Here is an 11,542-nt window from a genome sequence, read left to right as displayed (position 1 = left end):
GCTTTCCAGAGAGGCCTCTTCACCCCATCAGAAGGTCCTCCTTTCATTTTTTCATCTCAGGCCCTGTGGGTTTCCTTTTTTTTTTTTTTTTTTTTGAAATGGAGTCTCTCTCTGTTGTCCAGGCTGGAGTGCTAGAGAGCAGTGGCATGATCTCTACTCACTGCAAACTCCACCTCCCAGGCTCAAGTGATTCTCCTGCCTCAGCCTCCCAAGTAGCTGGGATTACAGACGCCCGCTACGATCCCTGACTAATTTTTTTAATTAGAGATGGGGTTTCACCATGTTGGCCAGGCTGGTCTCAAACTCCTGACCTCAAGTGATCCACCCGCCTCGGCTTCCCACAGTGCTGCAATTACAGGCGTAAGCCACCAGGCCCAGCCGTTTGTGGGTTTCCTCGATAGCATTTCCCAAAATTTGTGTTTTTGTTTTGTTTTGTTTTTAAAAAAACTTTGATGGTGGCATGCACCTGTAGTCCTAGCTACTTGAGAGGCAGAGGCAGGAGAATCGCTTGAACCCAGGAGGCGGAGGTTGCAGTGAGCCAAGATCGCACCACTGCACTCCAGCCTGTTGACAGAGCAAGACTCCGTCTCAAAAAACAAAACAAAACAAAACAACAAAAAAACCAACTTTGAGATAATTATAGATTCCCAGGAAGTTGCAAAAAGTCCATGAACCCTTCACCTGGTTTCCCTTAATAATAACAATTGTACTACAAAATGTATTGTACTAGTCAGGGGCCTATAGTCCCAGTTACTTGGGAAGCTAAGGTGAGAGGATCACTTGAGTCCAGGAGTTCAAGTCTAGACCAGGCAACATAGCAAGACCCTTTTCTCCTTAAAAAAAAAAGAAAGTACTATAGTATATCACAAGTAGCAAACTGATGTTGGTGCTATCCACAGAGCTTATTCAGATTTCACCAATGTTCCTAGCATTCAAGCACGTATGATGTGTCTAGTTCTGTGCCATTTTATCACATATGTAGATTTACACAACCGCTATAATCAAGATACAGAACATTTCCATCACTATAAGTCATCCTCCTGCTACTCTTTTATAGCTACATTCCTCCCAGTCACCCCAATCCCGAACCCCTGACAACCACTAATCTCTATTATGTTATTTCAAGAACAAAGTTATGTACATAGAATTATACACTATGTAACCTTTGTGATTGGCTTTTTTTTTCTTTTTCTTTTTTTTTTTGAGACGGAGTTTCGGAGTTTTACTCTGTTGCCCAGGATGGAGTGCAATGGCACAATCTCGACTCACCGCAACCTCCACCTCCCGGGTTCAAGCAATTCTCCTGCCTCAGCCTCCCGAGTAGCTGGGATTACAGGCATATGCCACCATATCCAGCTAATTTTGTATTTTTAGCAGAGACGAGGTTTCTCCATATTGGTCAGGCTGGTCTTGAACTCCCAACCTCAGGTGATCAACCAGCCTTGGCCCCGCAAAGTGCTGGGATTACAGGCATAAGCCACTGCACCTGGCATTTTTTTTTTTTTTTTTTTTGAGTAGGGTCTCACGCGTCTCACTGTGTCACCCAGGCTAGAATTCAGTGGCATGATCACAGCTCACTGCAACCTTGACCTCCCAGGCTGAGGTGATCCTCCCACATCAGCTCCCAAGCAGCTGGGACTACAGGCATGTGCCACCACACCCAGCCAACTTTTGTATTTTTTTGGTAGAGACAGGGTTTTGGCCACGTTGCCCAGGCCAGTTTTGAACTCCTGGGCTGAAGCAATCCGACCACCTCAGCCTCTCAAAGTGCTGGGACTACAGGTGTGAGGCAGCCCTTGCCCATTTTCTAATTGAATTGTTTGATTTTTTACTGTTAGGTTTTAGGAATTCTTTCTCCATTCTAGATACAAGTCCTTTGTTGAATACATGGCTTGCAACTATTATTCCCATTCTGTACTTCTCTTTTCATTCTGTTTTGTGCAGCAAAAGTTTTTAATTTTGATTAGGCCCAATTAATCAAAAATTTTTTCATGGATCATACTTTTGGTGTCAAATCTAAGAACACTTTGCCTAGACTTTCTCCTGTTTTGTTCTAAAAAATTACACAATTTGGTTTTACATTAAAGTCCATGATCCATTTTCAGTCAATTTTTATATAAGGTATAAGGTTTAGGTTTATTATTGCATATTTTTAACCTACGATGTCCAATAGCCCCAGCACCCTTTGTTCAAAGGCTGTCTTTCCTCCATCACGTTGTTTTTGTACCTTTGTCAAAAATCAATTGTGTGTAATCCCAGCATTTTGGGAGGCTGAGGCGAGAGGATTGCTTGAGCCCAGGAGTTCGAGGCCAGCCTGGGCAACATAGTGAAACCCTGTCTCCACAAAAAAATACAAATAGGCTGGGCGCGGTGGCTCATGCCTGTAATCCCAGCACTTTGGGAGGCCAAGGCGGTCGGGTTACCTGAAGTCAGAAGTTCGAGACCAGCCTGGCCAACATGGTGAAACCCCATCTCTACTAAAATACAGAATTAGCTGGGCGTGGTGGCATGCACCTGTAATCCTAGCTACTCGAGAGGTAGAGGCAGATGAATCAAACCCGGGAGGCAGAGGTTGCAGTGAGCTGAGATCATGCCATTGCACTCCAGCCTGGGCAAAAAGAGAGAAACTCCAGCTGGGCACGTTGACTCATGCCTGTAATCCCAGCACTTTGGGAGGCCAAGGCGGGCGGATCACCTGAGGTCAGGAGTTCAAGACCAGCCTGACCAATATGGAGAAACCCCGTCTCTACTAAAAATACAAAAAAAATTTGCTAGGCCTGGTGGTGTGTGCCTGTAGGAGAATTGCTTGAACCCGGGGGGCGGAGGTTGCGGTGAGCCGAGATCACGCCATTGCACTCCAGGTCAGGCAACAAGAGTGAAACTCCATCTCAAAACAAAAAAAGAGAGAGAGAAACTCCGTCTAAAAAAAAAAAAAAAAAAAATACAAATACAAATAACCAGGTATGGTGTCCCATACCTGTAGTCCCAGCTACTTGGGAGGCTTGGGGTGGAAGGATTGCCTGAGCCCAGGGAGGTCAAGGCTGCAGTGAGCTGTAATAGCACCAGTACCCTCCATCCTGGGTGACAGAGCAAGACCCTGTCTCAAAAAAAAAAAAAAAAATTAGTTGTATATACTTGTGGAGGTCTATTTCTGGGTTCTCTACTCTGTTCCATTGATCTGTGTCCATCTGTCCCTTGGCCAATACCACACTAGGCTTAACTGTGTAGCTACATAGCAAGTCTTAACCCTGGGTAGACTGATTCCTCCAACTGTCCTTTTTCCAAATTGTTTTAGCTAATCTAGGTAAAATTGGTCTTTCCGTAATTATTAGAATAAGCTTGCCTATGTCTATTAAAAAAAAAAAAAAAAAAAACCCTTGCTGGGATTTTAATAGAAATTGCATTAAATTACAGATCAACTTGGGGACAATTGAAATCTTCATTATGTTCAGTTTCCCAATCCATGAACAAAGTACATGTCATCCATTTATCTGAGTCATCTTTGATCTCTTTCATCAGCAATTTAAAATTTTTCAGCAGGCAGATTCTACACATGCTTTGTTAGACTTATACCCAAGTATTTCATTTTCTGCGAAGCAACTATAAATGGTATTGTGTTTTTGTTTGTTTGTTTTGGTTTTTTTTGAGACAGTTTCACTCTGTCACCCAGGCTGAAGTGCAGTGGCGCAATATCCGCTCACTGCAACTTTCGCCTCCCAGATTCAAGTGATTCTCCTGTCTCAGCCTCCCGAGTAGCTGGGATTACAGCCACCCACCACCACACCCAGCTAATTTTTGTATTTTTAGTAGACACCAGGTTTCACCATGTTGGCCAGGCTGGTCTCAAACTCCTGACATCCGGTGATCCACTTGCCTCAGCCTCCCAAAGTGCTGGGATTACAGGCATGAGCCACTGCAGCTGGCCAATAAATGGTAGTGTTTTTTATTTTAGTTTCAACCTGTTCATTGTGAGTATAGAGAAATGCAGTTGATTTGTATGTGTTGATCTTGTATCCTCACTAGTCCTAGGGGTTTGTCATTATTTTTTATTTGCTTGTTTTTGTTTGTCTTGGTCATCTAGCTGAGAGCACTATGGGGCAAGGACTGGGTCCTATCCCTATTGCATCCCCAGCACTAGCACAGTGCCTGAAATACAGGAGGTGCCCAATAATCATTCCAGAAAAATGAGTAATAGAAAGGTACTATCACTTTTATTTAGCTTCTGTATCATCAACACTGACTGTGAAAGACTTGGGATAAACCTCATGACATGCCAATTCCTCATCCAGGTTCTGTCCTTTCAACCACATGAAACAGGTCACCACCTACCCTCCACGCCCTGCCCTATCTCTGGGCTGAAGCTTCTTCCCCACGGCCTGTACCAATGCCTGACCACATGCGTCCCTTTCCTAGCCCTACAATCACCTTCCCAGGTTCCCGTCCTTGAGATGGTTCTTGAAGACCTCCCATGACCTCTCTGTATATGCCAAGCAGCACTACAGTAAGCACCCCATCCGTTTTTTCTTTCTTTTTGACACAGAGTGTCACTCTGTCACCAGGCTGGAGTGCAGTGGTGTGCTCTTGGCTCACTGCAACCTCCGCCTGGTTCGAACAATTATCCTGTCTCAGCTTCGCGAGTAGCTGGGATTACAGTATCCACCACCACACCCGGCTAATTTTTGTATTTTTAGTAGAGATGGGGTTTCGCCATTTTGGCCAGGCTGGTCTCGAACTCCTGACCTCAGGTAATACGCCCGTCTCGGCCTCCCAAAGTGCCGGGATTAGAGGCGTGAGCCACAGTGCCTGGCCCCCATTTATTTTAATTCCAGGGACCCCCACGATTATACCCACAGGTTCCTGCCAGTCAAAACATTCTGGTTACTACTCTAGACCTGTGGCTTCTTGAGATAATTGTGCTCACCCCGTCTCTGTTTAATAAGCATCCAGCCTCTGCCACTCCTGATTCCATTCTTCCCATTGAGATCAAGGGAACCCCAGTGTGGTCCCCAGACCAGGTGCGTCAGCAACCTTTAAGGAATAGCTAGAAATGCAAATTCACAGCTCCTCTCCCCGAGACCTACTGAATCAGAAACTCTGGGAATGCAGCCCACACTTGAAACTTGGGTTTCAACAAGGCCTCCAGGTGATTTTGATGCACGCTCAAGTTTCAGAACCATTAGACTAGTTAGTCTCAATCCTGCCTGCACATTAAAATCAGGGGAGTTTTTAAAAAAAAAGCCTATATCAGCAGTACCCAAAGTTGTCTGCACATTGGATTCACCTGGGAGCTTCAAAAAAAATACTGATGCCTGGCCAGGCATGGTGGCTCATACCTGTCATCTCAGCACTTTGGGAGGCCGAGGTAGGAGGATTGCTTGAGCCCAGGAATTTGAGATCAGTCTGGACAACATAGCAAGACCCCTGTCTCTACCAAAAAAAAAAAATTCTTTTTAATTAGCCAGGCATGATGGTGAGCACCTGTAGTCCCTGCTACCTGGGAGGCTGAGGCAGGAGGACTGCTTGAGTCCAGGAGTTCAAGGCTGCAGTGAGCTATGATTGTGCACCCCTGCACTCCTGCCTGGGGAACAGAGCAAGACCCTGTCTCTAAAAAACAAATTAAAAAATTAAAAAATACTGATGCCTGTGTCCCACTCACAGTGAATGAGATTAATTAGTCTGGGGGAGTCTTGGACTTTATAATATTTAAAAGAGTCCTTAGGTGATTCCAATGGGCACACAAGTTTGGGAACCACTGGCCTAGACTAACTAAGTTAGAATTTCTAGAGTTGGAACCAGAGCACGAATCTCTCTTTTGAAGTTTCCCAGATGAATTCCAACGTGTAGCTAGGGTTGAACAACTGGTGCTGACTCTAGTCAAGAATCAACCACATCCTTGGCTGTGAAGATCAGTCTGTATAAGTTATTCCCAAATCCCCTTCTAGCCAGCTTCTCACCTGAGTTTCCATTCCATGCCTCCCCTACTGCCCAGAGGAACTTCCTACCAATATGTCCCTATCACCTCTAACTCCGCATGTCAATAGGGAGAGATCCCTGTCTTGCCCCGTAAAGCAGAAGTACACCTGGGTTTTACCACTGACTAGAATACAGGTATTTCTGGGACTTACCCTCTGCCTTTCCCTCTGAACTGCCTTTTAGCCATTCTTTCAGTCATCCATTCACACACCACCTCAATGCCTCATACTTCCTGAGTCTTATTCTAAAATGAGGGGACTCTGGGATAAACAGACCTAGCTCTGGCCTGTAAGGAATAATCAATCTCCCTCATCAACGTAGCTTTTCCCAAGGTACATTACACGCTATAACACCCTGTAAGGAATCACTGCACCTCAGCACTAAAGGCTCTGAGGCAGCCTACAACAGAGAAACCTGTTTAATTTGGATTAGTCAGGCATTTCTCAAACTTTTGACTACAGAACTCCCCTCCTCCCAAGTTTTAAAGTTACACCATTAACTGTCCATAGCACACCGTTAGAAAGGCTAGAGACTGGGCACAGTAGCTCACGCCTGTAATCCCAGCACTCTGAGAGGCCAAGGCGGGCAGATCACGAGGTCAGAAGATCGAGACCATCCTGGCCAACATGGCGAAAGCCGCTCACTACTAAAAATACAAAAAATTAGCCAGGTGTGGTGGCATGCACCTGTCGTCCCAGCTACTCGGGAGGCTGAGGCAGGAGAATCACTTGAACCTGGGAGGCGGAGGTTGCAGTAAGCTGAGATCGCGTCACTGTACTCCAGCCTGGTGACAGAGTGAAACTCAGTCTCCAGGCTGGAGTGCCGTGGTGCAATCTCGGCTCACTGCAAGCTCCACCTCCAGGGTTCATGACATTCTCCTGCCTCAGCCTCCCGAGTAGCTGGGACTACACGCGCCCGCCACCACGCCCGGCTAATTTTTTGTATTTTTAATAGAGACGGGGTTTCACTATGTTAGCCAGGATGGTCTCGATCTCCTGACCTCGTGATCCGCCCGCCTCTGCCTCCCAAAGCGCTGGGATTAAAGGCGTGAGCCACCTCGCCCAGCTTAGAATGATGATTTAAACAGTAACATGTTCATTGGTGGTTGTGATGAATAAATGAAATAATGTACCATGAAGTGCTCAGTGCAGTGCCTCGTTCATAGAAAGCATTCAGCGAAAGTCCATCTGTTCCTCCATGCCCAAGTTCTGCCTTCTTCAGAGCATTCCTGAACCCACTCCACGATCACCCTGCAGGGACCTGAGGCAGCCCTGCTTTCACAATGGCCTCCCGCCTCCAGGGAGGCAGCCCGGCAGATGAGTTAAGAGCCGCATTCTTAGACTTAGGAGTGTGACAGGCATGACCTTAAATAACTGGTCTGCCGTTTGCTAACTGCACGATCTTGAGCAAGTCATTTAACCTGAGTCCCAATTTCTTTGCCTTTAGAATGATGATTTATTTATTACTTTTTTTTTTTTTTTTTTTTTTTTTGAGACAGAGTCTTGCTCTGTTACCCAGGCTGGAGTGCCGTGGTGCAATCTCGGCTCACTGCAAGCTCCACCTCCAGGGTTCATGACATTCTCCTGCCTCAGCCTCCCGAGTAGCTGGGACTACACGCGCCCGCCACCACGCCCGGCTAATTTTTTGTATTTTTAATAGAGACGGGGTTTCACTATGTTAGCCAGGATGGTCTCGATCTCCTGACCTCGTGATCCGCCCGCCTCTGCCTCCCAAAGCGCTGGGATTAAAGGCGTGAGCCACCTCGCCCAGCTTAGAATGATGATTTAAACAGTAACATGTTCATTGGTGGTTGTGATGAATAAATGAAATAATGTACCATGAAGTGCTCAGTGCAGTGCCTCGTTCATAGAAAGCATTCAGCGAAAGTCCATCTGTTCCTCCATGCCCAAGTTCTGCCTTCTTCAGAGCATTCCTGAACCCACTCCACGATCACCCTGCAGGGACCTGAGGCAGCTGCAATCCTCCCAGCTTACCATTTGAGTGCGCCCTCCATATCTGTTGGATTTATAAACTCCCTAAGCCCAAGGCCAATCGGCTTCCTGTTCACCACTTCCTCCTCACCGCTGCCTCCCTCGGTGCTTACACCTCTCTTGTATTCACTTGCTTTTCCCCTACACCCAACTGGAGGCCTTAAGGGCAGGGGCCTTGCCTCATTCGTGTGTATCATCTGCCCGTACCAAGCACCCAGCAGGCCCTTAGCCAGTGCTTGATGGATCACAGACTCAGACCCCCAACCAGGGAAAGCAAGCACCATGCTGCATGAACCCTGCCAAGAGAATGTGTTAAGGAAACAGAAAGGGCCAAACCAATCCAAAGACGTTTGTGGTGGCAATTATTCATCAATTTCTGAACAAATGGACTAGGAAAAAGGTCAAGACTAACTTGGTCAGCAAACGTCTGTCGTCTTTGCAACTCTTCCCCAACCCACCAAACAACGTGGCAGAATATAACTGCTCCTTTTTTTTGAGACAGAGTCTCGCTCTGTCACCAAGGCTGGAGTGCAGTGGTGCGATCTCAGCTTTCTGCAACCTCCACCTCCCAGCTTCAAGCGATTCTCCTGCCACAGCCTCCCAAGTAGCTGGGACTACAGGTGCCTGCCACCACGCCTGACTAATTTTTGTATTTTTAGTGGAGACAGGATTTCATCATTTTGGGCAGGCAGGCAGGCCAGGCAGGTCTCAAACTCCTGGCCTCCCGTGATCTGCCACCTCAGCCTCCCAAAGTGCTGGGATTACAGGCATGAGCACTGCACCCGGCCTGCAACTCCTCCTTTATCTGAACTCTCCTGTTCCCTACTGCTGCAGATGTGGTGAAGGAACCAAGTTCTGGGCCACATACTCCCAGGCTTGAGCCTCACCTTTGCCACTTGCTCCTCTTAGGTTAAAGTCAACTAAGGTTAATAATCTCTAACTGGCAGAGTCACTGAAGAGATTACCTAGAACATACGGGCAATGCCTGCACATAGTAGGCACTCAATAAATGTTCTCTCTTGCCATATCCTTAAGTAAAACAAGAATTAGGGCCAGAGAAGATGGTGAAAATAATGAGATACTGACATCTTGTGTGATAGGAAAGTGCTTCTCAACCAGAGGTAGTTGTGCCTCCCAGGGGACATTTAGCCATGTCGGGAGACATTTTTGATGGTCACAACTGGAGCAAGGGTGGTGCTACTAGCATCCAGTGGGCAGAGGCCAGGGATGCTGCTACACATCCTACAATGCACAGGACAGCCTCCAACCCCCAACAAATAATTACCTGTCCCTAAATATCAAGTGCCAAGGCTGAGAAACCCATAACCCTGTTATAGGATAAGAACTCAGAAGTCCTGACCCCTTTCCTTCCCATCCATTATTGCTTAAAAAAAAAAACCTCCTGTCTACTCAAGCATCAAAAGCAGAGCTGAGAGGCAGCCCCATCTTCCTGCCTCTCTCCTTCTTCCCCAAGTACACATACAAACCTGCCAATGCCGGTGGACAGGATGGCAGTGGAGGTCTTCAGTTCCTCATAGAGATCAGCGCCATTCAAGGGGAAAGCTGAGAACTGAGCCAGCAGCACCCGCCTCAGGGCAACGAGGGCCTGCCAAAGGGGCCCAGACTGCTCAGCAACGAATTGCCCATAGAAGCTGGCATCCCAGGGTCTCATTCACCCCACTTCTCAATATCTGAGACCCCTCTGCTCCCTTTGGCGTGGGATAGACTTTTGTTGTTGTTGTTTTAGACAGAGTCTCACTCTGTCGCCCAGACTGGAGTGCAGTAGCATGATCTCGGCTCACTGCAACCTCTGCCTCCTGGGCTCAAACCATTCTCTCTCCTCAGCCTCCCCAGTAGCTGGGATTGTAGGCGCCCGCCACCACACCCAGCTAATTTTTGTATTTTTAGTAGAGACGGGGTTTCACCATGTTGGCCAGGATGGTCTGAAGCTCCTGACTTCTGACTTCAAGTGGCCCGCCCGCCTCGGCCTCCCAAAATGCTGGGATTACAGGCGTGAGCCACCGCGCCCAGCTGGCTTGCGATGGACTTTTAAAGACACTCAGGTTTGGAGTGTGGAGATAGATACGGAGCTCACCTTGTAAGACAAGCCGCATTTCTGAGCTACCTCCTCCAGGTCTGCAGAAACCAGGTCCACCACTGAAAATAAAACACGTATAGCGGATTGGCAGAGAGGCCGGGGCCCTCCCACACTTGGTTCTTCCTCATCTGTCAAATGGGGTGTCAATTCTACCTCTCAGCAGGCCTTCTCAGGAGGCCAGTGTGAAATCACAAAGCTGCAAGAGCCGGAGCGGTGCCCTGCACACAATAGGAATCCTCCACCCTCCTTTAGAGCTTGGCTCCCCCCGCCCACCATTCCTGAGCCTCTCCAGAAGCGTGGCCCTCTAGGAATGGAGGGGAAGCTCCCTGCAGGTATGCCAGGGCAGTGTGCCAGCCCTCGGGGCCTGCCCAGGCTGTGCGCGGCCCGCGCGGCTCTCTGGCACGTGCACACCCGGTCACCTGTCTTGATCCTGCGGCTCCTGAGAAGTTGGATCATCTCCTGGGTGAGGCCAGGGCACAGTCCGACTCTGAGTACGCCCATGTTCCCTGCAGGCCGGAACAGCCCCAAGGAGGACTGCCAGTCACGTGGGCATTCGCGGGGTCCTCTCCAGACGCCCCTCTTCCACCCCTTCCTAGAGGGGACACAGGCGCGCTGGCTGCAGGAGGAGGAAGGAGGGAGGAGGAGGCGGCACCAAGGGTAGGGCTGGGGTTTATCCGCCCTCCCGGGATCCGCCGGGATTCCCGCTCCCAGAGCCCGCCAGCCTGGTCGCGCCGCGCTGCCGCTTCCGGGTTCCAGGCTGGCGCGCGGCGAGGACCTGGCCTGCAGCGCCATCTGCGGGCCGCGCGGGGCAGAGCCGCTGCGCCCCCTACACCCAGCCCGCGGCGCGCCCCTCTCCACCGCCCACGACCCGCTCTGCGCTCAACACGCCACCCACGGCCGCATCCGGACTCTACGTTCTAACGCAGCACACACACCGGCCTTCTAAAGAGCCTTCTGTGTGCCAATTTCCGTTCCAAACGCTGGGGACAAAATGCGACCCAAGACGACCCGCCTTTACCCCCAGGGAGCTTACCTGTGATCGAGGGACAGACAATGAAAAGGAATCACAGAAATCACATCATTACAGATTATACGACAGGTGCCAAGAAGCAGCAAAGCACCCAGGGGCACCTGCGTCTGTTTTTCAAAAGTTTGTTTTGTTTTGGTTGATATAGGGTCTCGGTCGGCCGCCCAGGCTGGAGTGCCCTGGTGAGATCTCAGTTCATTGCAGCCTCGACCTCCTGGGTTCAAGCGATCCTCCTGTCTCAGCCTCCTGAGTAGCTGGGACTACAGTCACGCGCCACATTGCCCAGCTAATTTTTGTATTTTTTTTGTAGAGGTTTCACCTCTACAAAATGGGGTTTCACTGTATTGCCCAGGCAGGTCTCGAACTCCTGGGCTCAAACAGTCCTCCTGCCTTCGTCTCCCAAAGTGCAGGGATTACAGGTGTCAGCCACCGTGCCTGGCCTTTATTTATTAT

At 48.9% G+C, this 11,542-nt stretch overlaps 1 protein-coding gene across 3 annotated transcripts in view; it reads right to left on the bottom strand.

Moving 5' to 3' along the window:
- RAD51D (RAD51 paralog D) overlaps positions 1-11,542 on the bottom strand; it is a 28,240-nt gene that overhangs the window by 15,382 nt on the left and 1,316 nt on the right. The window contains exons 1-3 of one of the 3 annotated variants that reach the window (XM_011968577.1): positions 10,482-10,812; positions 10,060-10,121; positions 9,452-9,570 (exon numbers count right to left, since the gene is read on the bottom strand). In XM_011968577.1, the coding sequence (XP_011823967.1) occupies positions 9,452-9,570; positions 10,060-10,121; positions 10,482-10,563 (263 nt within the window). In that variant the 5' untranslated portion in view covers positions 10,564-10,812. Of the gene's footprint in view, positions 1-9,451; positions 9,571-10,059; positions 10,122-10,481; positions 10,813-11,542 lie in introns of those variants that run through there. The other 2 variants (XM_011968576.1, XM_011968578.1) reach the window with 2 other exon arrangements.

The sequence above is a fragment of the Mandrillus leucophaeus genome, unplaced genomic scaffold (genome assembly GCF_000951045.1).
Source record: "Mandrillus leucophaeus isolate KB7577 unplaced genomic scaffold, Mleu.le_1.0 Scaffold849, whole genome shotgun sequence".
NCBI lineage: Eukaryota > Metazoa > Chordata > Mammalia > Primates > Cercopithecidae > Mandrillus > Mandrillus leucophaeus.
Note: the sequence above shows the minus strand (reverse complement) of the source record. Positions and strands in the feature narration are given on the sequence as shown.